The sequence below is a fragment of the Gopherus evgoodei genome, unplaced genomic scaffold (assembly GCF_007399415.2).
Source record: "Gopherus evgoodei ecotype Sinaloan lineage unplaced genomic scaffold, rGopEvg1_v1.p scaffold_42_arrow_ctg1, whole genome shotgun sequence".
Lineage (NCBI taxonomy): Eukaryota > Metazoa > Chordata > Testudines > Testudinidae > Gopherus > Gopherus evgoodei.
In genome coordinates this window covers 475,901-503,564 of record NW_022060063.1, presented here as the reverse complement: position 1 = coordinate 503,564, position 27,664 = coordinate 475,901, and the positions used below count along the sequence as shown (strand labels likewise).

The following is a 27,664-nucleotide window of genomic DNA, read 5'->3' as shown; positions in this document are numbered from 1 at the left end:
TTTTGTTCAACACTGGATGATTTTGCGGGACAGGGAGGTGGGGGATAGTTTAGTTCAGTCATCAGACTGAAAAATCAATTATTCACTCAGCTCCATTTACCACACAGCTGGCAGAATTCCCTAGGCTTCCCTCCTCTCTGAACTTGGTTTGCTGGCTTCACATTTCTGGGAGAGTTTAGCACTTTGGTGGCTCAGCTGCAGCTGTGTACTTCACAGCCCCTCCTATGTGGGATGCTGTTTGTCCAGTCCCACTGGATCCCTAGGCTGCAGAGAGCATCTCTCACAGGTGAGATAGTCATTTGCTTGGTCTGAAGCCAGGTGTAGAAATCCAGTGGTCCTGAGCTCCTGCATGGCAGCACTTGCATCTACCAGTCTGGGCTGAGCTCCTTCCCAGCTTCACCCTGATCTCCACTCATAGAATCATAGAAGATCAGGGTTGGAAGAGACCTCAGCAGGTCATCTAGTCCAACTCCCTGCTCAGAGAGCTGTGTCTGTTCTAGGGCACCCTCTGCTTTGTTGGCAGTCCCAGCTACTGAGTCACTCATCTCCTGCTAGGGTCTGTGTTCTTTTTGTATAAATCAATCCTCAGTGAAACATACTTTCTTACTGAGCTAAGGGAATGGACTGCAGAGCCCTCCAGGCCCGGCAATGAGCAGTGACTGACTGAGTGGATGCAAAAGGCACATGCTAGAGGGAAAGGACTTGGGGCTCAAACCCTAAGGACAGCCCCTGCACAGAGGAGCACCCCTCCCCCCAGAATAGAAATGCTCAGGACGTATGATCACCCACTGTATTGACAACACCAAGCACCCAAAACACTTATGCCTCCAAAACTAGCTTAAAAATCATGAGACTCCAAATATGTTGGGCTCTTTCCATTTGCCTTCTGGTTCCTGAATACTGAGAGGGTACTTGGGTCATGTTTTCAAGAAGTCCAAAGAACTAGAAGTTAATTTTTTCACAAAAGTTGAAATTCTCACAAAATCCCATGACTCCAAGAGCTGAAGCTTTAAGAAAAGCCAAGAAAAAAATCAAATTGACAACACTGCACAAACAGAGCTTGTTAGTTAATTGTTAATAAGGCAGAATAGGTATGGCTAATCACTCATCCACACAGCCTTTGAGCTCTGACACACAAACGTGTGCACACAGAATCCCGCATGCATGCAAATCCAAGCAGGTAGACTTCTCATGTATGTCCATGTCTATGCAGATACACACATACGAACAGATACCTACACATTCACTGCACTAATACATACACTAGTAACCAAAGATTGCTGATGTGTAATCCTGATTCATGCAGGGAATCCCATCAAAAGCAAGACAACTGCTTTGTAAGGTGGGTCTAAGCCTGTGAGTAAAGGATTGCCAGCTTAGGCCATAACAGTGCAGTTTCCCAGATTTCTAGAGGTATTTATGTGTTGCAGTGCTGAACACCCAATGCCCAAGTGCTCCTAAGCACCTAAATCCCTTTAAAAATAAGATTTAGTCTCCTAAATTAGTTAGGCTTTGCAACACCAAGTGGTGCAACGCCTAAATACCTTTAAAAATCTAGACCTTACCGCTCCTGGTTCTAATGTGCAGATGGAGTTACTTTGGGTTTTAGGCTTTGCTTGCACTCCATAGTTAAGGATACAGGAGCTGCTACAACCATGTTTTCAATCCTTAGGTAGGATCAGCCCACAGGTGAGGTTTTTTGGGAAGTTTGGAAGAAACTGGTAGTGTCTTTGGAGTTAGCTTGTGAAAACAGCTGCTTTTCTTTCTCACACTGCATGTTACATTGAGATAGCTGCTCTCCTGTGTTCCTTACTCAGAAGTCATGGATGCCACATAGAGTGAGAACATGGATCTTAGGCTATGTCTACACTGCATACCTTACAGCGGCATAGCTGTACTACAGCAGTGTTGTTGTAAGGTATGCCATGTAGCCGTTCTTTATTGGCAGGAGAGCTCTTCTGCTGACAAAATAAAACCACCCCTAACACGGGGTAATAGTTTTGTCGGTGGGAGAGCATCTCCCACTAACAAAGTGCTGTCCACACTGGCGCTTTTCTTCAGTAAACCTTTTGTTGGTCAGAGTGTGTTTTTTCACACCCCGACCAATAAAAGTTTTACTGATGAAACTGCAGTGTAGACACAGACTTGGATGGGTTCTTCTTGTAGAAAATGTACTGCAGTATCCTACAGTGAAAATCTAACAAATACTCTAATGATACTGCTGAGGTTTGAAGAACAGTGAAGTATTTTTTATAAGGGTTGCAAGATGGTTTTGCCTGTTGTGGGTTTTTCTGCATCTTCATCTGAAGCAGATGGTACTGGCCACGGTCTGAAACTGAATATTGGGCTAGATTATTCATGGCTTCTAGTCTAGCAAGTCCTATATTCCTATGAATATTAATGGTGATAGAACTGTACTGGTACAGCTGACAATCTTAGCTGGCCTACAATCCCACGTATACAAGACATGGAGGTTCCTCAGGCTCCCTTTGCTCACTCATTGCCTGGGTGGTCCCAGGAGGGAGGTAGTCTCAGGGTGAAGGAGTCCAGAGCACAGCCTGGAGCCTGGGCTGTGGGAGGAAATCAGCATGCTACCCAGTGAAGAAATCATGGGGAAGGAGTGGGAGAGGGAATTGGAAGAGGGGGCTTTGAGGGTAAGGGGATCTTAGGAAGAAACTGGAGGAGTGAGACAGTACTAGGGGATGTGAAGAAAGTGGGGAAGAGAGCAGGCACATCTGAAATGGAATGATAGACTCACTGGAGGAGTAGTGGGGAAATGGTCTTAATTTCCTGGCCAAACCACCTGATATGGGCCAGGGTTGGAAAGGTTAATACTCACTGTTCTAGGAACCCTTGTAACCTGATATTGTGCTCCAGTCAACACAGGTCCTGGTTTTTGTCCTGGAGTTAATCTGTGTTTGTCCAGATATTATTTGCCCAACAGTGCTATGGGCTCTGGTGGCACTGAAATGCCAGCAAACAAGGGGGCAGAGTAAAAGTTGTCAGAGCCACCATGCCTCTCAGTTTCCTGATTCTGGGGGTGAAAAGCCCAACCTTGCCCTGAATATGTGATGCAAAGTAATATGAACCCTGGTGTGCTGCCAAATCTATCACTGTTCTTTATAACCACTGGGGAGGAGGGACAGGGGAGGACACCAGGATAAAAATGGTACTTAGTCCTTTTCCTCTCCAAGGAGGATCATTATCTCTATTTTATAGATGGGAAAACTGAGGCTTAGAGAATTCAGGTCACCTGAGGCAGCTAATCAAGTACCCCAGCTACCGGCTCAGTGCTGTGAGCTCTGAGTTTAATGCTGTCAGGAGGAGGGAGCAGCTCATCTGTCAGCATAGGCCCTTAAGTCTCTTTGGCTCAAGGACAGACCCATAACTCACAGTAGTCAATAACCATTGACTGAGGCTGTTAATGCACTTCTAAGATGACAGAGGTATAAGCAGACTATGCAATATGTGCTGAACCTAGCTTCATCCCAGAGCCCTACCCACTCCAGGACACTGTACACCATAGCTTTTTTGTAGAGTTTATGAGCAGCCTCTCACACATCAGGGTCTGGATCAATAATAAGAAAGAAGGATGCAAATTAAATGTTTTAAACCCAAAGAAACAGCATGAAGACCACCATCCATACCACATCACAGCCAGTTCGCCTGCTGCTTCCTAACAACTTGCATCAGGTTATTGCTAAAGGCCTCCATGCTTAGATACCACAGTGACAGTCACTATAGAAACACATCTAAGAGAGAGACAGTCGGGGAAGTGTTGGAGGAGGGAAGCACTCACCTTGGTACAATTATACACAGAAGGTGAGTTGAGAAGGGTATTTTGCCATTACCTTTGTTGCCCGTGCTCATCTGTCCTGCTACAGCGGAGGACTGTGCTGGCTTGTCCTCCTTCGACTTTCTGTCTCTCTCTCCCCTGTGTGCATCTCACACTGCTCAGTTACGGCAGCCCTTTAGTGTGGTCTGCACGCTGAGCTACGAGGAGCCTGAGCCCTGCTCTCTACCTTTTTTCTTCTCGTGTAATTTCCATGATCGGTTTCAGAATGACGGCACCTGACCCTGTGCCGCCTCAGTCACTGGCTCGCTCTCTAGCACGAGTGGGTTTATCTTGCATCCTTTTATTTTATGCTCTCACCCGGCTGGAGACCAACAGGTTTCAAAATAAAACAAAACTGCCAGAGAATGCTGGGTCTGCACTGTCTTTCTGCAGATATTCTCAGAGTCACTGAGAATGGCCTAGTTCCATAACGTTCCTGCCAGCACTTTTGGTCACTAGAATATTCAAGGAGTGTGAATTCAAGGTGACCAGACACAGCCAAAGCAGATTTAGCTTTTTTAGCCAAGTGACGGTTTTTATCGGGGGGAATGAAGGTGCTTTTATAATATGTATTATAGCCACACTTGCAGTGTATTGTGCTGGCTGCTTCATGTACACACAGTGAAAAAGAGCCTCTCCTCTAACAAGCTAACCCTGAGATTTCTAAAGCATCTACACAAGTCAATGGCACCCAATTCCTTGGGGTCTCAGTTACCAAGACTGAGGAAAGAAACATTATTATTCACATTTCACAAACAGGAGCTGAGGCTCAGATGCATTCAGTGACTTGCTCACACTCATACAGGAATGCTGCAGCAGAGCCAGGAATTGAACCCAGCTCACCTGAGTCTGAGCTCAGCACCTTTGACTGCAAGCCCACCCTTCCTTTCAGTCAGTAGCCTTCTGCATTTGTGCAATATTCTCTAATATATGCTTCAAATTGACTTTCCATGAACATTCCTGCCAGTACATTTCTCCACCAGTATGTTAGTCAATAGAAAGCAGCCCCATAAGAAGGCTGAACCCTCACAGAGCAAATGCACCTCTTTACTTAAGTGGCTGCTGAAAGAGAAAATTGTTGAGGTATTCTTCCAGCCATGGCATTGAAACAGCCTGTCAGGGCTCTGTGAGTTGGGCAAGAAACAAGAAAATTCACATACACTTCATTTGAAATATCTAAATGTGGGGAATTTGGACCAGCTCTTACTGCTCAAAGAGGCAGCACTGTTCAAACAATTCAAAGAAAAGTCTTTTGCCCAATGTGCTTGCAAAAAATAATTGGCTCCTTATAATTGACTCACTGTACACAAAGAGCTACTGTGTGCTTTCAGTCGGAGGAAATTTTATTTTAGGTTAAGGGAAAACAACAAAACAAGAAAGAACCAGTAAAGTTTCCATGAGAGAGCACTGTGTGCATTCTCTCTGTAACAGTCTGTGTCAACTCTGCCTCACAAAATGGCAGCTGCCCCTGTAGCTAGGTACTTATAGTGCTATAGCAGCACAGGTACTCCACCTTCTCAAGCGGCTATAGCTGCTATGTCCATGGGAGACGGTCTCCTGCTGACATAGTGCTGTCTACACCGGGGGTAGTTCACTATAACTACGTCTCGCAGCAGTGTGAATTTACCATGCCTCTGAACAAATAGTTATACTGACATAGGTGTGTAGTGTAGACCAGGGCATAGATTCCTTTGAAATTTAAGATTGCAGGGCATAACAGTTGTGTAGCAGTACCCCATTTTTCCTACTATCCCAGTCCTCATTCAGCACTTCCTCTCTTCTGCATTATACAATTACATAGCACTCCATTGCAAACGCAGTATGTGCCAGGCAAACTCCAGCTGAAGTTAACATTAAGAGACTGCCCAGCCCATTGTATAAAGTGCAGGGGACTTAAAGCCAACTGCCTCTGAACTTTGGGAAACTGGATCTGGATGTGAATTCTGACACTGGCTCTCATCTCTAGCTTAAACTGCTCAAACACATGAGTTCACAAGTTGCTACAGCCTGAGACGGATGAGTAATGGAGCCCTCATCTATCATAGACACCAGATAACATTACAGCATGCAACGCTGCTGGTACCAGAGAGTGCATCCATTAGTGACCGCACTGCTTTTAAATAAAAGGGGAATCACGAGCCTTTGTCCGTTGGGATCTGTCCATCCAGCTGCTGGTCACTGGCTCTCTCTCCCTGCTCAGGGTATTCCTGAGCATCACTGAGGCTGACAAAGAACTTGATATTAGGTTCCATTTTATGGCACCATAAATTGTTTATATTAGTCACATTCAGCCAGCTCCTCTGCTAATGAAGCTAATGGGGTTGGGGAGGTTCCTGCATCTCAGGGTTATATATTACTTTCTTGTACATGCTGGAACAAGGCCCATTTATACTCAGTGCAGCTAAGTGATCAGGATAAGGCTTTTCCACATCACATGCTGGGTGGGCACAGTGTCCACTCTCCTCACCTGTTGTTCACCTCTGGCTTTCACTTCATTGTGTGGCCACTTTTGGACCTATAAGGAGTGGCAAACACTAGCTGCAGCTGGCTCCTTCACCTCAAGGGCCAAATAGGCCCTGGTGAAGGAGCAGTTTTGAGAGCAAGCAACATCTGTGATCAGAAAGCCCTTGGGGCTGAGAGATCATAGAATATCATTGTTAGAAGGGACCTCATCTAGTCCAACCCCCTGCTCAAAGCAGAACCAATCCCCCAACAGATTTTTTTTACTCCAGTCCCTAAATGGCCCTCTTAAGGACTAAACTCACAACCTGGGGTTTAGCAAGCCAGTGCTCAAACCACTGAGCTATCCCTCCCCCCATAGATGGTAGTTATGGGCAGACGGCTGATAGAACAGTCCTCACCTCTCAATGGGGTCCAGTCACTTACCCAGCCTCCCATTCTAGACATCTCCTGCTGCGTGTTTCATTAACTGGATTGGCTTGTGGCTCTTGGTTTTCGCTGATTTTATGTTTTATTTGCTTTGATTCTAAAAAAGTAGGGGAAGGTGAAACAGGGACCACTGGCCTCTGCCATGTGCCAGGCTATAACTCTGAACCACATCCAATGGCTGGGGCAGAGACATAAAGAGCAGTCACTTGTGGGCCTCTTGTTTGTCACCCTGTGCGCACCAGGAGTTCTGTGAGCTGTAAGCAGCAGGCTGGCAGCTTCCTCTTGCTGTTTGTTTGGTGACTGTTCTGCTACAGTTATTTTTAGCCAGTGACACCCAGGGTATTTCGCTTCAGGATGTCCGGTCTGAGCCTCTTTCTGGGAATCCCATGCGCTCTAATTGTAAACAGCCCCATTCAGTTGCTGTGAGAGTGCAAGGCCTGTTTTATTCAGCAGGGTTATCAGGTGTGAGTCAAACAGGAAGCCACTTGCGGCAGCAGAGACAGGCTTCCTCAAGCTGGTATTAGAGGAAAAAAGGGTCTCGCTTAATTCAGTAAAACAAATCCAGCAGCTCTCACCACTAAGCAAAGCTGAGTTAAAGCAAACAATGCTCACAAATGATTTGTTACAGGGCATTCATGGCGGTTGATTTCAACGAAAGGTAGGCATCTAACCTGCTTAGGCACTTTTGAAAATCCCACTAGGTGCTTATCTGCATCTTTAGGCACCTAAATACCTTTCTAAATCTGGCCCTTAAGAGCCTAAATCTCATTCAAAGTCACTCACTTTGGAATGGGACTTAGGTGCTTTTGAAAATTCTGTTCTCTGTCAGCTATGTTAAAGAGCCCTGTAATATCAGAAATCTTTTCCCTGTGTAGGTACTTACAGACCAGGATCAAGTCACCCCATAAGCTTTTCTGCTATAAAGCCTTGTGTACATAGTGAAATGGACCCACATAGTTATTGTGGAACAGCTAGTGCGGAACAGCTCTCTGTGTGAACACTATTCAGGATAGAAGTCACTTTTGCACCAGATTAATTACTTTGCTTTGTGAGTGGAGTAATTATTCTGGAAGAAAAAACAATGAGGAGTCCTTGTGGCACTTTACATTTGTTAGTCTCTAAGGTGTCAAAAGGACTCCTTGTTATTTTTGCTGATACAGACTAACACGGCTCCCACTCTGAAACCTATTCTGGAAGAAAGTCACTTTGGCCTGGATTCACAAGGGGACTTGGGTGTTTTGATGCTGAATGTTACAATGTCTAAATTTTGGGTGCCTAGAAAAATCCCCACAGGACCACATTGTGATTCACAAATCTTGAGGCAGATGCACATACGGAGCCTGGGTATGTTAGAACTGTATGACTGGAAAAAGGCTAAGGTAGTGCCCATCTTTAAAAGAGGGAAGAAGGAGGATCTGGGGAAGTACAGGCCTGTCAGCCTCACCTCAGTCCCTGGAAAAATCATGGAGCAGGTCCTCAAGGAATCAATTTTGAAGCACTTTGAGGAGAGGAAAGTGATCAGGAACAGTCAGCAGGGATTCTCCAAGGGCAAGTCATGCCTGACTAACCTAATTGCTTTCTATGAGGAGATAACTGGCTCTGTGGATGAGGGGAAAGCAGTGGATGTTACTCCTTGACTTTAGCAATGTTCTTGATACAGTCTCCCACACTAGTCTTGCCAGCAAGTTAAAGTTGTATGGGCTGGATGAATGGACTCTAAGGTGGATAGAAAGATGGCTAGATCTTCAGATTCAATGGGTAGTGATCAATGGTTCCATGTCTACTTGGCAGCCGGTTTCAAGCGGAGTGCCCCAAAGGTAGGTCCTGGGGCCGTTTTTTCCCCCAACATCTTCATTAATGATCTGGAGGATGGCATGGACTGCACCCTCAGCAAGTTTGCAGATGACACTAAAATGGGAGGAGTGGTAGATACCCTAGAGGGTAGGGATAGGATACAGAGGGACCTAGACAAATTAGAGGATTGGGCCAAAAGAAATCTGATGAGGTTCAACAAGGACAAGTGCAGAGTCCTGCACTTAGGACGGAAGAATCCCATGTGCTGCTACAGACTAGGGACTGAATGGCTAAGCAGCAGTTCTGCAGAAAAGGACCTAGGGGTTACAGTGGACCAGAAGCTGGATATGAGTTGACAGTGGGCCCTTGTTGCCAAAAAGGCTAATGGCATTTTGGGCTGTATAAGTAGGGGCCTTGCCAGCAGATCAAGGGACGTGATCATTCCCCTCTATTCGACATTGATCAGGCCTCATCTGGAGTACTATGTCCAGCTTTGGGCCCCACACTACAAGAAGGATGTGGAAAAATTGGAAAGAGACCAGCAGAGGGCAACAAAAATGATTGGGGGCTGGAGCACATGACTTATGAGGAGAGGCTGAGGGAACTGGGATTGTTTAGTCTGCAGAACAGAAGAATGAGAGGGGATTTGATAGCTGCTTTCAACTACCTGAAAGGGGGTTCCAAAGAGGATGGATCTAGACTGTTCTCAGTGGAAGCAGATAACAGAACAAGGAGTAATGGTCTCAAGTTGCAGTGGGGGAGGTTTAGGTTGGATATTAGGAAAAACTATTTCACTAGGAGGATGGTGAAGCACTGGAATGGGTTATCTAGGGAAGTGGTGGAATCTCCTTCCTTAAAGGTTTTTAAGGTCAGGCTTGACAAAGCCCTGGCTGGGATGATTTAGTTGGGGATTGGTCTGCTTTGAGCAGGGGGTTGGACTAGATGACCTCCTTAGGCCCCTTCCAACCCTGATATTCTATGCTGGAGGATGGACAAACCTGGGTAGATTATCAGACCTGAAGAAAAGCCCTCTGTAAGCATGAAAGCTTGTCTCTCTCACTGACAGAACTTGGTCCAATAAAAGCTATTACCTCACCCACCTTGCCTCTCTAAACCTGGGTAGAGTCCCATCCATCTGGCTGGACATGGCTTCTTCTCAGGGTTAGTTTTCAGGGCAGTGTGCATGAACAGTTCAATGCTCACTGACTAGAGGTGTTCTCATAAGACTCTGTGCTCCAAGCAGGGACTGCAGCCCCTGGCTTCTTCACTAAGTCCTGTTGTGCTCTCCTAACACCCTCCACACCTCCAAGCTGACATGCCGACCTTCCACAAAGCCCGCCACTGAGCCTGCCTTTCCCTAGAGGAGATTCTGTTGCCTCTGCTTCTCCCTCCTGCCTGGGCTCTCCTCAGATTTCAATACTTTTCATCAATCTCTATCGGAGGCCGTGCTAACCCACTGGGGGCCCTTAACAGGAATAATTTTGCCCCCCCCCCAATACTAAATCAGGCAAGTTCTCATAATAAAAAATGAATGGTGGGCCCCCTTGAGATGCTCAGGGCCCTAAGCAATTGCTTAGTCTGCTTATGCCTAGCGCCGGCTCTGATCTCTATTATTAGTTAGCTATTTCTTTGCATTTTAAAACTCATCAAGTGCCAACCAATATCTGCGCATCAGTCCCATCAACTACAGATCACACAGTAAAATCAGACAAAGGACTGACCACCAACGTCTCCCTCCAGCAACATGCTCCTCAACAGTCTTGCCCAAGAGCAAGAAAGACAGACTTTTTGATGTGCCTGGAAAGTAATAATCCTGGCCTCAGGGACGCTGGGCAGCCCCAGAGAGTGTCCTGCCTGCAGCTCCCTCTCATTCATATTGAGAGAGCTCCAGAGAGGAGGCCTGTCTGATCTCAGCTGTGTCACAGGGAGGGCGCAGTGTCTCAAGGTAACCAGGAGGAGGTGCTGCTGCTGCCCACCTTTTAACTTTTAGCCCAAGGGTTAGTGCACTTACTTGGGATGTAGGAGAGCCAGGTTCAATTCCCTCCTCTGCATGATGGAGAGAAAGAATTTGACAAGGCTTTCCCATTGCTCAGGCAAGTGCTCTATCCATGGAGCTAAGGGTAAGGCTAAGCTTTTGGCACAGATATTTTTAGTAAAACTCATGGACAGGTCACACGCAGTAAACAAAAATTCACAGAAGCCCGTGACCGGTCCTGGATTTTCACTAAAAATATCCCTGAGAAAATGGGGAGGCGAGTTTAGCACCCACTCTTGTTGGGGCTCCCAGGTTCCCCACTGCTGTGCGGAGTGGGAGCTCCACAGTCCTCCTGTTCACAGGGGCTAGGCTGCTGCATGGTCCCCCTACTCCTTGGGGAGGCTGGGAACTCAGGAGGGTCCCCCAGCGTGGCTGGGAGCTGCAGGGTCCCCAAGCCACCTGCTGCAGCTGCAGGGGATCCCCCCATTGTGGCTGGGCAGCAGCTTCAGAGTCTGCCAGCCAGTCGCTGCAGCTGGGCAACTGCAGGGGTTCCCCTGCTGCACAGCTGCAGGGAGCTCCACTAAGGTAGGGCTGAGAGCTAGAGGGCGGACTGGCTGGGAGCTCCCAGGCAGAAAATGTCACAGAGGTCAAAGGAAGTCACGGATTCCATGACTTCCATAATATAATCGTAGCCTTAGCTATGGGATATTTTGATGTGGGACTCACCCTCCTGGTGAAGCTGCTTCACTTTGGATAAATAAACAAACAATCACTGTAGCAGGGTGACTGGACCCTGCGGACACCATATGCCCTAACCACCAGGCTGTAGAGTCATTCTTACACTCACTGTCTCTCTGGCTGAATGACTCCACAAGTATTTATACATAGTGGAACAGATCCAACAAGAAACTAGTTAGGCATTTAAGCTACCTGATTCCAGGAGAGGGGTTCCCAGTTGTGTATCACTAACAGTAACAGGTGACTCCCTGTAGCCCAGACTTAAGCACCTACCTCCGTGAAAGGTAGCTGGCTTAGAACACACTCCTCTTGTAGTCATCTTCTATTAGCTAGTTTAGTCAGGGAGCCACCTAGGCTACGTCTTCACTACCCGCCTTATCGGTGGGTAGCAATCGATTGCTCGGGGATCGATATATCGCATCTCATCTAGACGCGATATATCGATCCCTGAACGCGCTTATATCGATTCCGGAACTCCACCAACCCAAACGGAGTTGCGGAATCGACATGGGAAGCCTCGGACATCGATCCCGCGCCGTGAGGACGGTGAGTAATTCGAGCTTAGATACTTCGCACGTAGCTGAAGTTGCGTATCTGAGATCGATTTTCCCCCGTAGTGTAGACCAGCCCTTAGACTGCTGGCTTTGCTGGACTGCATTCTTAGGTGCCTCTCTTTCCTCATGCATAATATACAGAGCTAGGGCCAGATTTTTAAAGGTATGTAGGTGCCTAGTGAGATTTTCAGAAGCACCTGGGTGCCCACAACTCACTGATTTCACTGGATGTTGGGCACATATGAGCTTTTGAAAATCCCACAAGGCACATAACTACTTTTATAAATCTTACTCAGGCTTTGTGCACACACAAGTGTTCCAGATGTTTTTTAGGCTCGGGAGTCCCTTTGTAGATGTGGGCCTTTGTGTTCCCTGAAGAACTCAGCAGAAAGAGGCAAATGGTGACAATCAAATCCTTCAGCAATTGTTTTTCACTATTTGTCTTCAAACTCTGAAGCGCCCTAAGCATTTTCCACCTCTGGAATAAATAGATGTCAATCTTTATACTCGCACCTCACTCCATTGGATTATTAAAGTTCTTGTCACTAAAGATAACACTACTGTCCCTGCTGCATACACAGGTTTTGGGACTTTCTGGTTACATAACAACTAGTGCAACTAGTATAAAACAGTATCGCTCCTCCAATTAAATGAGCTGAGAACCTGCTCCAATACTTTTAGGAAAACACTGAAAGTCAATAAGACTTTGGCTCCTAAGTCACCTAGACATCTTCAAATGTTACCCAAAATGACTCATGCTGGGAGCAGCGTTGCAGTTGCTAGTGAACTAGGGCGTGTGCACATTGTGCGGGTCTCTTATCTGACTCATTTCTGTGTCTCAGGGGAAACACTAGGGATGATAAACAGTTCTCTCCTCCCTGCCTCCGCATTTACTAACTGAAATCTGGAGTCTATTTTTAACCCTTCAACACCCACTCCAAGAGACACAGCACAGTGGGCTGTCTATCTTGCTGTTATCTTGAGTGTGTGTCATTGCAAAGGCCAGTTTTGAGTCTGAGCCGGCTAAACTGCTAGTTACCAGGGTAATTTGACGATGGGATTGGCAACCTCTCAAGCAAAGTGAGACCAAAACAAGACTGTTGATATCTGCACGCATGCACTTTGCATGCTCTGACTTTGCATTGTGCCACCAGATGGTGTATGAGGCTCCTGCATTTCAATGTTCCTGAACGTCCCTGAACTAGGTGCCCCTCTCTTACATCCACTACACCCTTTGCACCAAAAGAGGATTGAGTAGCTAGTGCTCAGAGAGGCTTCCTTCTTGGAAGGAAAGATTGGGATCCAAAGGAAGAAATCTCCAATCTACAGATTGGCCCAATATATAGAGCAAACCAGATCCAAAGCCTTCCCCAGGGCTGCAAGTTTGCTCCAGAGCCTAGTCATTTACATCCACCATGACTCAGGACTCTAGATGAATTGTCTGGTGAAGGTATCTGCTGTCCTACTAACAAGTATTCACATGCACAGACAGACACCCAAACATACACATGCAGACAGATACTCCAAAATACACTTGCACATATGCATGTGCCTGACCCTCTCAATGCATTCTCTGAGCTCAGACACTGGCATCACTAAGATACTTGTGCGCTGTACCAGCATGAAATGGTGAAACATCAGACCAAGCATCTCTAGACCAGCTGGCTCTGGGAATCTCAAACTGTCTCTCATGAGACTTTCAGTCCTTCTGGGTTGGAAATACCAAGAGAAGCAGCATTTCCATTTCCTGGCCTGACTAAAAGCAGAAAGAGCAGGTGTGTGGGAGCACTTTCAAACACAAAGATGCTTCAGGTTCAAACTGAGGTCTTTGGGAAAGCTTTGGGGTTCAGATTTGGGCTGGGTTTGGGGGGAAGTTCAGCAGTTGGCTCAGGCTAGGTTTAGTGAACAACCCCTTGTGGGGGGCTAGTTACATGACAACCTCTTTTGGGGGGACTAATTACATTGGCAGAGTCAGCTACAGAGCAAGCCTACTGGGAAAGTGGCAGGCCTTTCTCCAAACCAGCTGGCCCCATCTGTCAGACCTACTCCCCTCCTGAGGTACAGGGAGTGGATTACAACATACCCCTGCTCCAGTTAGCAGAGTCTCTGTCACATTTGCTTTAAATGGCTAGTTTTACTGACTGGTCACTAAGGAACAAGTTCTAATCCTCAATCTGCCTTTCCCCAGGCTCCACAGTCTAAGGTTCTCCAAAGGCCAAAAAAACTGCAGGCTCAGCAGCCCAGAAATAGCTCAGGAGACATAAATCAGTCCCTAGCCACCCCCTTCTCCCCACTTCCCCTGTCAGAGAGGCCACATGCCAGGAGGCCTTGAGAAGGCCAAAGATGGAGGGCGAGTTGTTTGTGTGTCCCTGGGCTCCATTTCCTGCTCCGGCTCCATTCCAAAGACCTCCTATAAAATCTTCATTTCCTGACACTCATGGGATGAGGCCACGGGTTCATGTTTTTGACAACCTGGCTTCTCCATAGCAACCAGCGGTGATGTCACCAAAGTGAAAGGATCGGAAGGGGCCTGGGAAACAGAAAGATGTTCAGGAACAAGGCAGGGAAAGAAGGCTGTGCAACAGCATTGGCCGTGTTTTTCTAAGGCCAGTGCGCGTGTGAAAACAGCACAGGGAATGTTTTCCTTGGACAGCCTGGATGTGAACCTCAGCTGAGCCATACAGGGGAGATAAAATCCTACTTAGTGCTGGCTCTGTCGGGAACCCACTACTGGGGGCTCTGGAAATATGTTCTACAGGATGCATAACCCCAGGAGGCAGATCCTCAGCTGGTAACTTCAGTGCCCAGCTTCTGAGAATGTGACTCAAACTCTCTCCTCCCAGAGAGGAAGGTCCAGCTTGCAGAGACTCCCAGGACATTCAGAACCAACTGGTCTCCCCTGCTGGCTGCTCCAGGAGAGGGTCAGGGACTGAATGGGCTGCTTTCTTGCCCTTCGAGGTGAGGTCCCATCAGGTCAGTGGTGTGGCATATTAGCAGTGTGGGAGTCTGTGCTGATGCTACCTGAGCTGCACCTATTCACCTACCTTCCACCTCTCCCTCTATTCATGCCACTTGCTTAGTCCTTCCTACTTTACCCACCACTGTGATACCCTGCAAAGCCTCAATCCAGCACCATTCACCACCATGACACGGAGTCAAAGTATGTTGTAACCCCCCTCTCCACACACACACAATTTTCCTTTCCTTCACCCACTCACCCCCTGAACTCAGAACTGTAGCCTCTCTCCCTTCCCTCATCTTGCTATTTAGCAAATCCTCTCCCAGCAGAGCCCCGCCCCAAACACAACCAAAAACCCATACTGGCACTAAAATGCTGTTCTCTCTGGGTGTGTGTCCTATCCCTCTCCCAGGATGTCCTGCCTGTTAGACTGTGAGATCTTTAGGACAGGTGCTGTGTTTGTACACTACTGTGTTTGTACAGCACCTAGAACAATGTGGCCCTGGTCTGAGTTGGCCCCTAGGCTCTACTGAACTAAACAAGTAAATACAAAGAAATAAACCTAGCTGTGTTTGGAGATGTCAAATCTCCTACAAATTATTTGTACTTTGTATGATGCAGGCAGCTTTCTGCTTCCAAGAACAAACATTACACTCAGTGCTGGATCATCAGAACAAAACCAGATTCTGACTGCTTTTTAATGCTTCACACAAAACAGGATTGGACAGAGTTTTGTGTCAAGGAGGGAACACAGGAGCAGGAAGAGCATGGGGGAGACCAGAGATGACTAGCTTGTGTTCTACAGTATGATACCCTGTGACATATGTGTTTAGTCAGAACAACTTAGATTCTAAATATCCAATCTTTACACCATGGATTATTTAGTGATTCATCAACTCATCTTGGATAATGAACCAGTCAGAGGAACTTGTGATCCACCTGCTGGCAAATCAAAAGCAGAAACACAGGTGACGGCTGCCAAATAAAGTGATCTATTATATATTATTTAGTCAGCTCTGACTCAAAGCTGCCAGACTGTGTTATGCAAACTGGCTAGGAAACAACACAATCACTTTCCCCTGAGCTGGCTGAATACTGCTAGCAATTAGCCCTCAGATAATAACCACTAGCAACAGAAGCTGACAAATGTATCCAAGCAGTGCTAAAATTCGCTTGCTATAAAAACACTGAGTTCATGATATACCATCAGAAAAGCATAGGACAATGAGAACTGCCAGCCTAGATCAGACCAGGGTCCATCTAGGCTAGTATTCTGTCTCTGGCAAAAACAACGAGGAGTCCTTGTGGCACCTTAGAAACTAACAAATTTATTTGGGCATAAGCTTTCATGGGCTATAACCCACTTCATCAGAAGAGTGAAAAATTCAGTAGGCAGGTATAAATAGGCAGCACATGAAAAGATGGGAGTTGCCTTACCAAGCTTGGGGGTCAGTGCTAACGAGACTAATTCAATTAGGGTGGATGTGGCCCAATCCCAACAGTTGACAAAATTCATTAGCTAGAGGTCAGCTCATGCCACAAAATAGAGGTTATCTATCCTTTGTAATGCTCTATTTATTTTAATATTTCCTATTCTAATGCTGGATAGCCTCATTGTCCATGTAAATGATGAATTCTATTGAACCTTGCTAAGCTCTTTTCCTCAATGTCACCTTGTAGCAGTGAGTTCTACAGGCTAATTGCCAATGTGTGGAAAAAGTGATTAGCTATGCATTTTGCCACCTTTTAGTTCAATTTTTTGTCCATTGTTCTTGTATTAATAGGACAGTGAAATAATGTTAAGGTTGCAAAGTCAAACACTCATAAGTGGGGGATGCAAAATTTAAGGTTGCACAGACCACATTAATTCAGTCCTCTTGTGTGCATGTGCATTATGATGGTCTTTAATTACAGGTGGCCACTTATCAAGCACCCATTGTGGTCAGTCTGAGGTGCCCTGCTACCAGTTTATCCCATCTCTAAAGCCCCATAACTCACGGTCGACAGGAATTAGACCATTCCCCTCCTGGGCTCCCACTTATTGAGTCCTACAGATAGGCCCTCCAGGGCTCAACCACAGTTCAGTCATTTCCCTCCCCTCCCACCATTAGGTAGGGAGTTCCAAGCCCTTCTTCCCAGAGCTAGGTCCTAGTTCAAAGTTTCAGGCTTTATCTGGCTGGAGCTCAGGCTTTCAGTCCTCTGGCTTCCAGGTCCTTCTCCCAGTCAGGTCTTTAGCAGGGGCTGGGCTCAGCCTGCCTCAGCCCTCTCATTCTGGCTTCTAGGCCCAAGCTCTTCTCTCAGTCAGGGTCTCCAGCAGGAGCCTCCTGCTCACTGCAGCTCCTCTTTGGCACATCTCTGGGGCTAGGTCTACCCTGGGGGGCGGGGGTTGACCTAATATATGCAACTTCAGCTACGCAAAGACAGTTGCTGAAATCGGCGTATCTTAGGTCAATTTACCTGGCTGTGAGGACGGCGGTGAGTCGACCGCTGCCGCTCCCCCGTCAACGCCACTTCTGCCTCTTGCTGTGGTGGAGTTCCAGAGTCGACGGCAGAACGATCGGGGATCAATTTTATTGCGTCTACACTAGAAACAATAAATCGATCCCCGATAGATTAATTCACTACACGCCAATCCGGCGGGTAGTGTAGACAAACCATAAGTCTTCCCTGAAGGGACCTTTCACTCACACTCTCAGCCCAGCAGGGCAGACCAGACTCATCTTGCCCCTACCCTGGAACCCTGTATAGGACTTCTTTAAAATCCAACTCCCACTGTTATGGCAGTAAGATCCACCCCCTTCATTGCAGCCTTTATAAGGGGATCACCCGGATCTCTCCCAGGTATGGCTCATTCTGTAATCAGGGTTGGCTACCTCCAGCCCTTAAAGGGATGACCTGTTACAACCCCTTCCTCATCTGGTGCACAGAATGGCTGGAGCACAGGAAATGGGGTAGCTGTTCAATAATTCTTTCTGTCCTCATCAGTCATTGTATGGCCTGTTGTTTTGTTTAGGCACCATGCAAACCCTGCACTGAATACAGGGTTATTAATTGCCTTATGGGATTTGCTATGGCACACGCCATTAATATTTGACTGTCTTTCAAATATTAACGAATTTATTCTCACAAATTCCTTGTGAAATAGGAAAGTATCATTATCCACATTTCACAATGAGGAACTAAAACACAGAGAAGTTAAGACCAACATTTGCAAAATGTCCCCTAATTTTGGGATCCTTCACTCCCGGGAACCCAATTTGAGAGACCTAGGATCTCCTGTTTTCAGAGTACTTAGCTGTTTGCAGCACTTTATAAGTTCAAAGCATTGTATAGATGTTAACTAATTTGTTCTCACAACACCCCTGTGAGATAAATAGATTCATATTATCATTCTCATTTTGCGATGGGAAACACTCTGAGAAAGTGACTTGACCAAGGTTACAACTGAGTCAGTGGCAGAGCCAAGATGAGGACACAGGGACTTTAGATACCCAAACCTGTGCTTACTCCACCAGACCACACTGTCAGAAGCTCCCATTGACTTTGTTTGTAGCTGTGACTGCTCAGCAATCCTGAAACTCAGGCCCCAGATATCTAATGCTGGGCAACCAGAAAAAGAGAAACACACAGTTAGGGTCCCTGTTGAAAGATCTGATTTAAGTGACATGCCCAGAATCACACAGGAAATCAGCATGAGAACCGGAGACGAAACCAAGTTCTCCCAAAAAGCATTCAATTGCTTTTACTATCCTCTTACTTCTCACAGTCCCTTACATCATTCTGTACATACCTTCCAACTGGTAGGCCCTACAGCAAAGCGGCTGGTGTCCTGCAGGCAACAACCTCACTCACTACACAACTCTAATTCATTCCATGAGCACAGGGAATTCACGCTGTGCACCAGCCGAGGCAGGATTCTTGAGAGGGAGTGGAATATTATATGATCATGGAATACTGTGGTCCAGACTTAGAAAGGTATTTAGGTGCCTAAAATCCAGCTAGGTGCTTTTGAAAATCCCATTAGGCACCTAGCTGGATCTTTAGGCACCTAAATACCAGGAGCGGCTCCTGGCATTTTGCCACCCCAAGCACAGCAAGCAGGCTGCCTTCGGCGGCTTGCCTGCGGAGGGTCCGCTGGTCCCGCAGTCCTCTGATGCCTGCAGGAGGTCCTCTGAAGCCACGGGACCAGCGGACCCTCGCAGCAACTGGCAGAGTGTCCCCCGTGGCTTGCCGCCCCAAGCACACGCTTAGCGTGCTGGGGCCTGGAGCCGCCCCTGCTAAATACCTTTGTATAATATGTCTGGCCCTGAGGAGCACAAGTCTAACTAAAAGCCAAAGAGACTTAGGAACTGAGGAGTCTATGTCACATTTGTAAATGGGACTTGGTCTCCTACATCACTTAGGAGCTTTTGAAAATTGTACACAATAATAATCTACATACATAAGGGGGTTGCCAGGGATCTGGTTTTCGATCGGACTGCCTGGTCAAAAAAGGACCCTGATGGCTCCGGTCTGCACTGCTGACCAGGCCATTAAAATTCTGATTGGCTGCCCACAGCAGGGCAGGAAGGCTGCCTGCCCAGCTCCGCATCTCTCCCGGAAGTGGCAGGCATGTCTCTCTGGCTCCTAGGTGCAGGGGCAGCCATGGGGGCTCAGTGTGCTGCCCATGCGCTGAGCGCCAGCTCTACAGCTTCCATTGGCTGGGAAGTAAATGCCATCCGAGCCCACACCCCCACCTCCTCCCATACCCCAACCTCCTGCCGGAGCCCTGATCCCTCCCTCACCCAAACTCCTTCCCAGAACCTGCACCAGCCCTAAGCCCCCTCCTGCACTCCAAACCCCCAGCCTAGATCCTCCTCCTATACCCCAGCCCTCTGCCCCAGCCCAGAGTCCCCCCACACACCCAGAGCCTGCACCAGCCCTGAGACCTCTCCCATACTCCAAACCCCTTGGCCCCAGCCCGGAGCTCCTGCACCCAAAACCTCTCATCCCTGGCTCCCCTGCAAAATCTGCACTACCAGTCTGAGTCCTCACTCCATTTTATTCCACACCCCAATCCCGTGCCCCAGCACAGAGCCCCCTCTTGCACCCTGAACCCCTCATTTGCCTCATTTTGGAGCCTACACCCCCAGCTGGAGCCCTCAACCCCTCCCACACCCCAAAACCCTGCCCCAGCCTGAAGCCCCTTCCTACCCCCTGAACACCTTGGCCCCACCCCCAGCCTGGAGCCCTCTCCTCCACCCCAAACCCCTCATCCCTGGCCACACCCCAAAGCCCAAACCCCCAGCCAGAGATCTCACTCTCACCTCATCCTGCACCCCAACCCACTTCCCCAGCCCGGTGAAAATGCACAAGTGAGTGAGAGTGGGGGATGGAGTGAGTGGGCGCTGGGACTTGGAGAAGAGGCAGGGCAAAGGTGGGACCTCAGGGCAGGGGAACAAATGTGTTTGATTTTCTGCAGTCAGAAAGTTGGCAGTCCTATTTAAGTTTGCATGCTTAATTCCGACATTTCCTAATTCTTGAATGCTAAACTTTGCAACCTTAATGACAGATTTTAGATTCTTTTAACAGAGAGAAATTCTCATTTAACTGTGAATGCCACACTTACTGGGTAGAGTTTGGAAGTCATGGGAATGGCAGCACATTTCCTAATGTTGATTCAGTGCGGTCACTAAATATCCCATGGGGATCCCAACAATACAAACCCCATTAGCAGGGGACAAAAGAGAAAACAAAACACTACCAGAAAAATCTTTCCAAAAATGTTTCATGAAAAGTGAACACTCAGCAGAGCTGAGCTTCCTGCATAGTGAGAGTTGGCCTGCGAGTTAACAGGAAATCACTGTTTCCTGCCTGCAGAGGAAGTGCCCTATCTAGAGCCTCTGATAAAAAACAAACAGCACTTCAATTAAACAAACAGAGGGCCCAAATCTTTCACAGCACTAAGGCTTGGGTCAGCTCCAGTGTTAGGGAAATGAGTCCAAAAATAAAAAGCTTGTAACCTTGTAAAAGGCCCTTATCCTGTTCCCTTCACACTGCAATTCCTTCCACTGCAAATGCCCAAAACCAAGAGGAGTCAGGGCAGCCTTGTTTTTCCCGTTCATGAGGTCAGTGCTCTGTCTCCAGGACAACACTGAAGCTAAATACACCAATTCACACTGGCTGGAGCACGGACCCACAGTGTTATTCCCGATTTAAACAATAGAAGACTCACGGAGGTTGGGGAAAACCCCACTGCTTGCAATCAGAGCTGGATTTAGGTATCAGTCCTATAGGGCAGAGCTAGTCAATTATTTTTTGGTCAGGGTCCAGAGAAAAATACTACTAATAAAAACACACTAACGGTAACAATAAATAAATACAAAGATTTCGGGGGTCTGTTCAAAAGCATCTGGCAGTCCGGATTTGGCCCATGGTCCGCCTATTGGCTACCCATGGGCCACAGCTTCTGGAGTCACCTGATGAGGCCAGAATCTCAGCTTTCATTTTTAAAAAAAGTCAGTTTCTATCCTACACCTCGTGGCTCTGGCTGTGAAGAAAGCTTGAAAACATGATGAGCATAACTAAAGCAGGGAGGTCTGCCAGACTGAGTGCAAACAGCCTAGAGGTGAAGTAGCTCTATGAGGTGGGATCTGCCCTCTGAATCTCAATGGGATATTAATTCCAAGACTCACTGCTCTGCGCCCAGCCCCCGCCACACCAGCCCAGCAGAGGTCTCTGCGTGTGTCAGGAGGAGAAGGCTGCAGCTGGCCTGTCTGCTGCCACCTCCAACCCCCTGAAGCTGGCAGGGCCGGCTTTAGGCCAATTCAACCAATTCCCCTGAATCGGGCCCCGCCCCTAAGAGGGCCCTGCGCCCAAGTCCTAGTACGGCGTACCGCCAAGACCAGTGCGCTGTACCAGGGTGGTCTGGCTTCCCCAGGGGGCAATTTAAAGGGCCTGGGGCTCCCAGCAGGGACTGGAGACCCAGGCCCTTTAAATTGCCACCAAAGCCCCACTGCTGGAGCCCTGGGGTAGGGCTGTGGAGCTTTGGGGGCTATTTAAAAAGTCCAGAGCTCCTGTTGCTTCTACCGCCCCAGCCCTTTAAATAGCAACTGGAGCCCTGCCGCTTCCCCAGGATTCCTGGATATTTAAAGGGCTGGGGCAGTAGAAGCAGGAGCATCCCGAGACCTTTAAATAGCCCCCAGAGCCCTGGGGTAGCGGGGGGCTCCGGGGGCTATTTAAAGGGCCAGGGCTCCAGCTGCCTCTGCCACCCTGGTTCTTTAAATAGCCACCAGAGCCCTACCGCTTCCCCAGGGCTCCCTTGGCTTTTTACAGGGTCGGGGCGGTGGAAGCAGGGGAGCCTCAGGCCCTTTAAATAGCCCCCGGGCTGCTGCTGCTACCCCGGTGGGGGAGGGAGGAGGAGGCACTCACTGTACAGGCTGGGCTGTACCCCCTATACCCACACCCCGTGCCTGCAGCCAGCCCCTGCTGTACCCCCTGCTCGCACCAGCCCCGCACCCCCTGCCCTGTCTCCAGCCAACCCCTGCTGCACCCCACTGCCTGAAGCCAGCCAGTCCTGCACTCCTCTGTCGCCAGCCCTGTCTCCTGCTGCATCCCCTTGCTGCCCTGCCTGAAGCCAGCCAGCCCACACCACACACCCCTGTCTCCAGCCAGCCCCATGTCCACTGGTGCCCTCCAGTTCCCAGGGCAGTAACCCTGCACACCTGCTTCAATGAGAGGGGAAAGGAGCAGCTGGGACCCACACATGTGCACACCCTAGGGTGACCAGACAGCAAGTGTGAAAAATCTGGATGGGGGTAATAGGATCCTATATAAGAAAAAGGCCCAAAAATCGGGATTGTCCCTATAAAATTGGGACATCTGGTCACCTTAGCACACCCCCAGGGAGTGGCGGGGACCCACATGTGAAACAGAACTCATTTCTAGTTCAGGCCCATCTTTTTTTAAAAAAACTTTAGGTCGGGTTAACATACATCCGTATTTTCATGGACATGTCAGGCTTTTTGGTTCTTAAATCGCCTTCAGGGAGGAATTTTTAAAATTGGGAAATTTTCCTGGGAAAATACAGACATATGATAACCCTATTGGTACAAAAAATACATGCTAAGAAATGAAAGGCTTTTTTAAACTTTTTTTTTTAAGTCATCCCTGCCGGGGTCCTGCCGAAAATGTTCACATTGGGCCCCGCACTTTCTAAAGCTGGCCATGTAAAGCTGGTATACCTCAGCCACTGGGATAAGTACTGGGAAATCCCTTACTGCCACCCCTACCTCCAGGAGAGCAAAGGGACTTTCTGCTGCTCCCAATGCAACTGCCCCTTCAACTCTGTAGCACTGGATAACTTGCACCCAGGAGTTAATCAAGAAGCAATCAGAGCCATTGATATTTAACAAATCTTGGAACACTGGAGAAAAATGAATGTCTTGCCAATATTTTAAAAAAAGAGTAAATGTGGTGACCTGGGTAACTATGGGCTGGTTAGCCTGACATTGATCCCAGGCAAAATCATCGAAAGGCAGTTTCAGGATGCAATCAGAAAAGAGTTAATGGATGGAAGCATAATTAATGCCAATCATGATTTTATAGGACAAAAGGTCTTGTCAAATAACCTCAATGTATTTTGATGAGATGACATGGATGGTTGATTGAGGTAACTGTGCTGGCAGAATACACTTCTGACAGTCCTGCATGACATTTAGATAAAAACAAGGTATCAGTACACAAAAATCAATGCAGAACATATTAAGTGGATAAAAACTTGTTAACTGAAGTACTTGTAAATGGGGAATCATAATCCAATGGGATCCCACAGGGATCTGTTTTTGGCCCATTGCTGTTCAACATCTTTACCAATGATCTGGAATAAAACAGAAATTCACGGCTGGTAAAGTCTGCAGGTGACACAAAAACTGATGAAGTAGTAAATAATGATAAGGAGAAGTTAATTCTACAGAGAGATCAGGATTACCTTGTAAACGGGATTTAGTTGAACAGCTTCCAAATGCAAGGTCATAGAGCTGGGAACAAAGAATGCAACTCATAATTATAGGATTGGGAACTATATCCTGGAAACAGTGGCTCTGAAGAGGGATTAGGGGTCATAGTGAAAATAGGGCTTTGGAGCTGCCCTCCAGCTACGCTCCAGCTCCAGGCAAAAACCTGCAGCTCCACTGCTCCAGAGCTGCTCTGCGCTCCAGCTCCGGGCTCTGCTCCAAAGCCCTGGATGAAAACCAACTGAACATGTGCTCCCACTGCCATGCTGTGGTGGCTAAGAGGGCAGCATGAGCCTTGAATATACAAACAGGGTAATACCAAGCAGCAGTAAGGAAGTGTTATTACTGGTCTATACAGCATTAGTGAGACTATTACTGGATCCTATGGCCAGTTCTGATGTTCAGACTTTAAGAAGGATGTTGACTAACTGTTAAAGGGTCCGTGAAGAGCTACAAGAATGATTCTTGGTCTAGAAAACCTGCCTGACTGGCAGAGACTAAAGAAGCTCAGGTATATTGTTGTATATAAGTTTAAGAGGTGATTTGGAAAGGGGCTGTAAGTATCTACATGCTGAGAAGGTTTCTGATACTAGAATACCCTTTAATCTTGCGACAAAGGTAGAACATAAAGTGAATGTATTGGAACCAGCATCTGCTCTTGCCAATAAGCCATCTTCACCTCTCTAGCCTGTTTGGCCTCACCATCTCCACTTATAAGTTACTGACTTTCACCTTTTGCAACTCACTTCCCTGAGTGATTCATAGACTCTAGGACTGGAAGGGACCTCGAGAGGTCATCGAGTCCAGTCCCCTGCCCTCATGGCAGGACCAAATACTGTCTAGACCATCCCTGATAGACATTTATCTAACCTACTCTTAAATATCTCCAGAGATGGAGATTCCACAACCTCCCTAGGCAATTTATTCCAGTGTTTAACCACCCTGACAGTTAGGAACTTTTTCCTAATGTCCAGCCTAAACCTCCCTTGCTGCAGTTTAAGTCCATTGCTTCTTATTCTATCCTTAGAGGCTAAGGTAAACAAGTTTTCTCCCACTTCCTTATAACACCCTTTTAGATACCTGAAAACAGCTTTCATGTCCCCTCTCAGTCTTCTCTTTTCCAAACTAAACTCCAATTCTTTCAGCCTTCCTTCATAGGTCATGTTGTCTAGACCTTTAATCATTCTCCAGGGATAGGTCTAGAATGCAACAGGGTGGGGAGGGGGAATGATTCTCCGCATGGATAGACTTGCACTCGCTCAGCTTGAGCTAGCAAGGTAAAAATAGCTGTGTGGCTATTGTGGCACTGGTGGCAGCATGAGCTAGCCATTCACATCCACATTCAACCCTGCCTGACCCCCGGGTCCAAGCTCGGCTGGCTGGTCTGAGCTGCTGCCTGTACTGAAAAGCCCACAATGCTATTTCTAACATGTCCCTTGAGCTGGGCTAGAACAAGTCTATCTACCTGCACTGGGGAATTACACCTTGCGGCTGCAGTGTAGACATACCATGGGTTCCAGAAATTCTTTAACCTGTAGGCCCTGCTCAACAAAGTTGCCTTGCCACTTTTCTCCCCAATAATAGAGCAATGTGAAAGTTCCACGCACACAGCAGCTCTTACGATAAAATAAATGTTATTAAACAGTGGTGAGAAAAGGATTTAAACTGAAATAAATGGTTGTAAATACCCAGATTTATATTTGGTAAAAGCTAAAGTAGACAAGGCCTCTCAGTCTCAGATACAGAAAAGTGGTTACATTTTCTTGAAAGCAAATTTTGCCCCAACTCTCAGCAACCATGCTGTCTAGAGTGCCTCCCCACCCCCTCCAAGTTTTGCTCTGGGATTCAGGATCGTATTCTGGGTTATCTGTCCCCTATCTGTCTGCAAGTAGCTTATTTCTAAAACAGATTGACCTGTCTCAGTTATAAAGTAGATTTTAGGAAACACAAACAGGGATCATATCTTGAACAAAGGGAGTCTGCCTTCTGGGAAACCGGGCCAGAGTTTCTGCCTCTAAATTAAGGAGGAGCTCTCAGACAGAACTGTTAGCACCTGTAGGGAGTGCATCTTTACTGAGAGTCTCCTAATCTGAGTTTGATCTTGAGCCTTTCAGAGTTTGTGGGTCTCACCTCCACTGAATTTTCATAAAATGCTGGGAGCTGTAATATTCCTCACAATGTTTCTCCAGGAGAACTGGAGACAATCCTTTCTCTAGTAAAACAGAAGAAAGCAAATTCATAGAATCATAAATTGCAAGGGACCTCAGGAGGTCATCTAGTCAAACCCTCTGCTCAAAGCAGACCAATCCCCAACTAAACCATCCCAGACCAGGGCTTTGTGAAGCCTGACCTTAAAATTGATTTTAATTACCAAGCAATCAGCAGGACTTGAGAGGCAGGTACCCCAGGTGCACATAAAAGGTTTTCCTTTACTGGGTGTATCGTCAAAGCCCAAGTCAGTAATTGGAGCTAGAAAACAACTGAACAAGGAGGCAGCCTGCTGCAGCATTTATAGAGTGTGTTAACAGGCCCTGGGACCTGCTGAATGGAATGAACATGTCTGGAATTCATTCTCTTTAACCGGAATTAAAGCATCAGTGCAGAGAGATGGAGAAAGCTAGCTCATTTCAAACAAAGGCCCAGGAATGCTCTAGCCTTTTCATTTCCTTTTTATTGTAGTTGGTTTCATACTGGGGAAGGGCACTGCCCCGCTGCCCAGCCCCGGAGACTGAATGTCTTTAGCCACAGAATATATACAGCAGGGGTCAGCAACCTTTCAGAAGTGGTGTGCCAAGTCTTCATTTATTCACTTTAATTTAAGGTCCCGCATAAGGTTTTGTCAGTTTTGTTGTCACTGTACCCAGGGCTTCACAATACATTTTAATGTTTTTTAGAAGGTCTCTCTCTATAAGTCTATATATTGTACAACTAAACTATTGTTGTATTGTAAAATAAACAAGGTTTTCAAAATGTTTAGGATGCATCATTTAAAATTAAATTAAAATGCTGATCTTACGCCGCCGGCCTGCTCAGCCCGCTGCTGGTCTGCGGTTCTGTTCAACTCAACCGCCAGCGGGCTGAGCGGGGCCTGTGGCTGGGACTCTGGCAGGCAGCGTGTGCCATTAAAAATCAGCTTGAGTGCTGTCTTTGGCACGCATGCCATAGGTTGTGGATCCCTGCCCTAGGGGTTGCCGCATCAGCCCAGGATCACCAGAGCGCCGTACACTTTGGCCGCGATGGGGGCCAAAGATCTCGCTCAAAGTTTGTCTCCTTTTCCTGTTCCTAGAATAGAGATCTCTGGAAAGGAAATGGAATTGGTCGGTGCACTTAGACTCCTTTTATTCATTTATTGCAGGCAGGCCATTTGTCTAGTGGTAAGCCAGACAGTCCTGTTTTTGGAATGGTTTGGCCCTGTCCAGTATCGGACCTGGTTTTATCTGGTATCATTGCCTCTGCCTGTGTGCATGCAAAGTCATACTGGTGGAGGTGGGGCAGCACGCTCTGCAAAATGGTGTCCTCCATGTGGCTTGAATTCACATCCACCATGTGAGTGAGTTCACACTTCTGGAGCCAGGATCATGCAGGTAGGGACAGGGCCCATGCTGTTTCAGAAGTACCGGAATGTCAGGTATTCTGGGTATGCATCAGTGGCTACCCTATTGCTTTGTGGAAAATAGCCAGGCACTTGATAAATGTCATGTGTTAGTATTAATATTTCTCATGCCTGGAGAGAAGCAGATGGGTGGTTTTTTATGTTGCTGGTTTATGACATGTTGCATTAATAAAAAATAAATCTTTTTAAAATGACCCAAAAAGGAAAATCCAGATCATCGCTCCTCCTGTGACCAAGTTGGGGAAAGGTTAACAACAAACAACAACAATAATAATAATAATAATAATTAATAATAACAACCATTGTATTGTAGT

General features: G+C 47.2%; 1 protein-coding gene across 3 annotated transcripts in view; it reads right to left on the bottom strand.

Moving 5' to 3' along the window:
- The window catches only part of HDAC7 (histone deacetylase 7), a 255,735-nt gene that overhangs the window by 194,268 nt on the left and 33,803 nt on the right, over nt 1-27,664 (bottom strand). The window contains exon 1 of one of the 3 annotated variants that reach the window (XM_030546207.1): nt 3,852-4,029. The exons of 1 other annotated variant lie outside the window; for it this stretch is intronic. In XM_030546207.1, coding sequence (XP_030402067.1) covers nt 3,852-3,870 — 19 coding nt within the window. In that variant the 5' untranslated portion in view covers nt 3,871-4,029. Of the gene's footprint in view, nt 1-3,851; nt 4,030-27,664 lie in introns of those variants that run through there. One more of the 3 variants, XM_030546208.1, reaches the window with a different exon arrangement.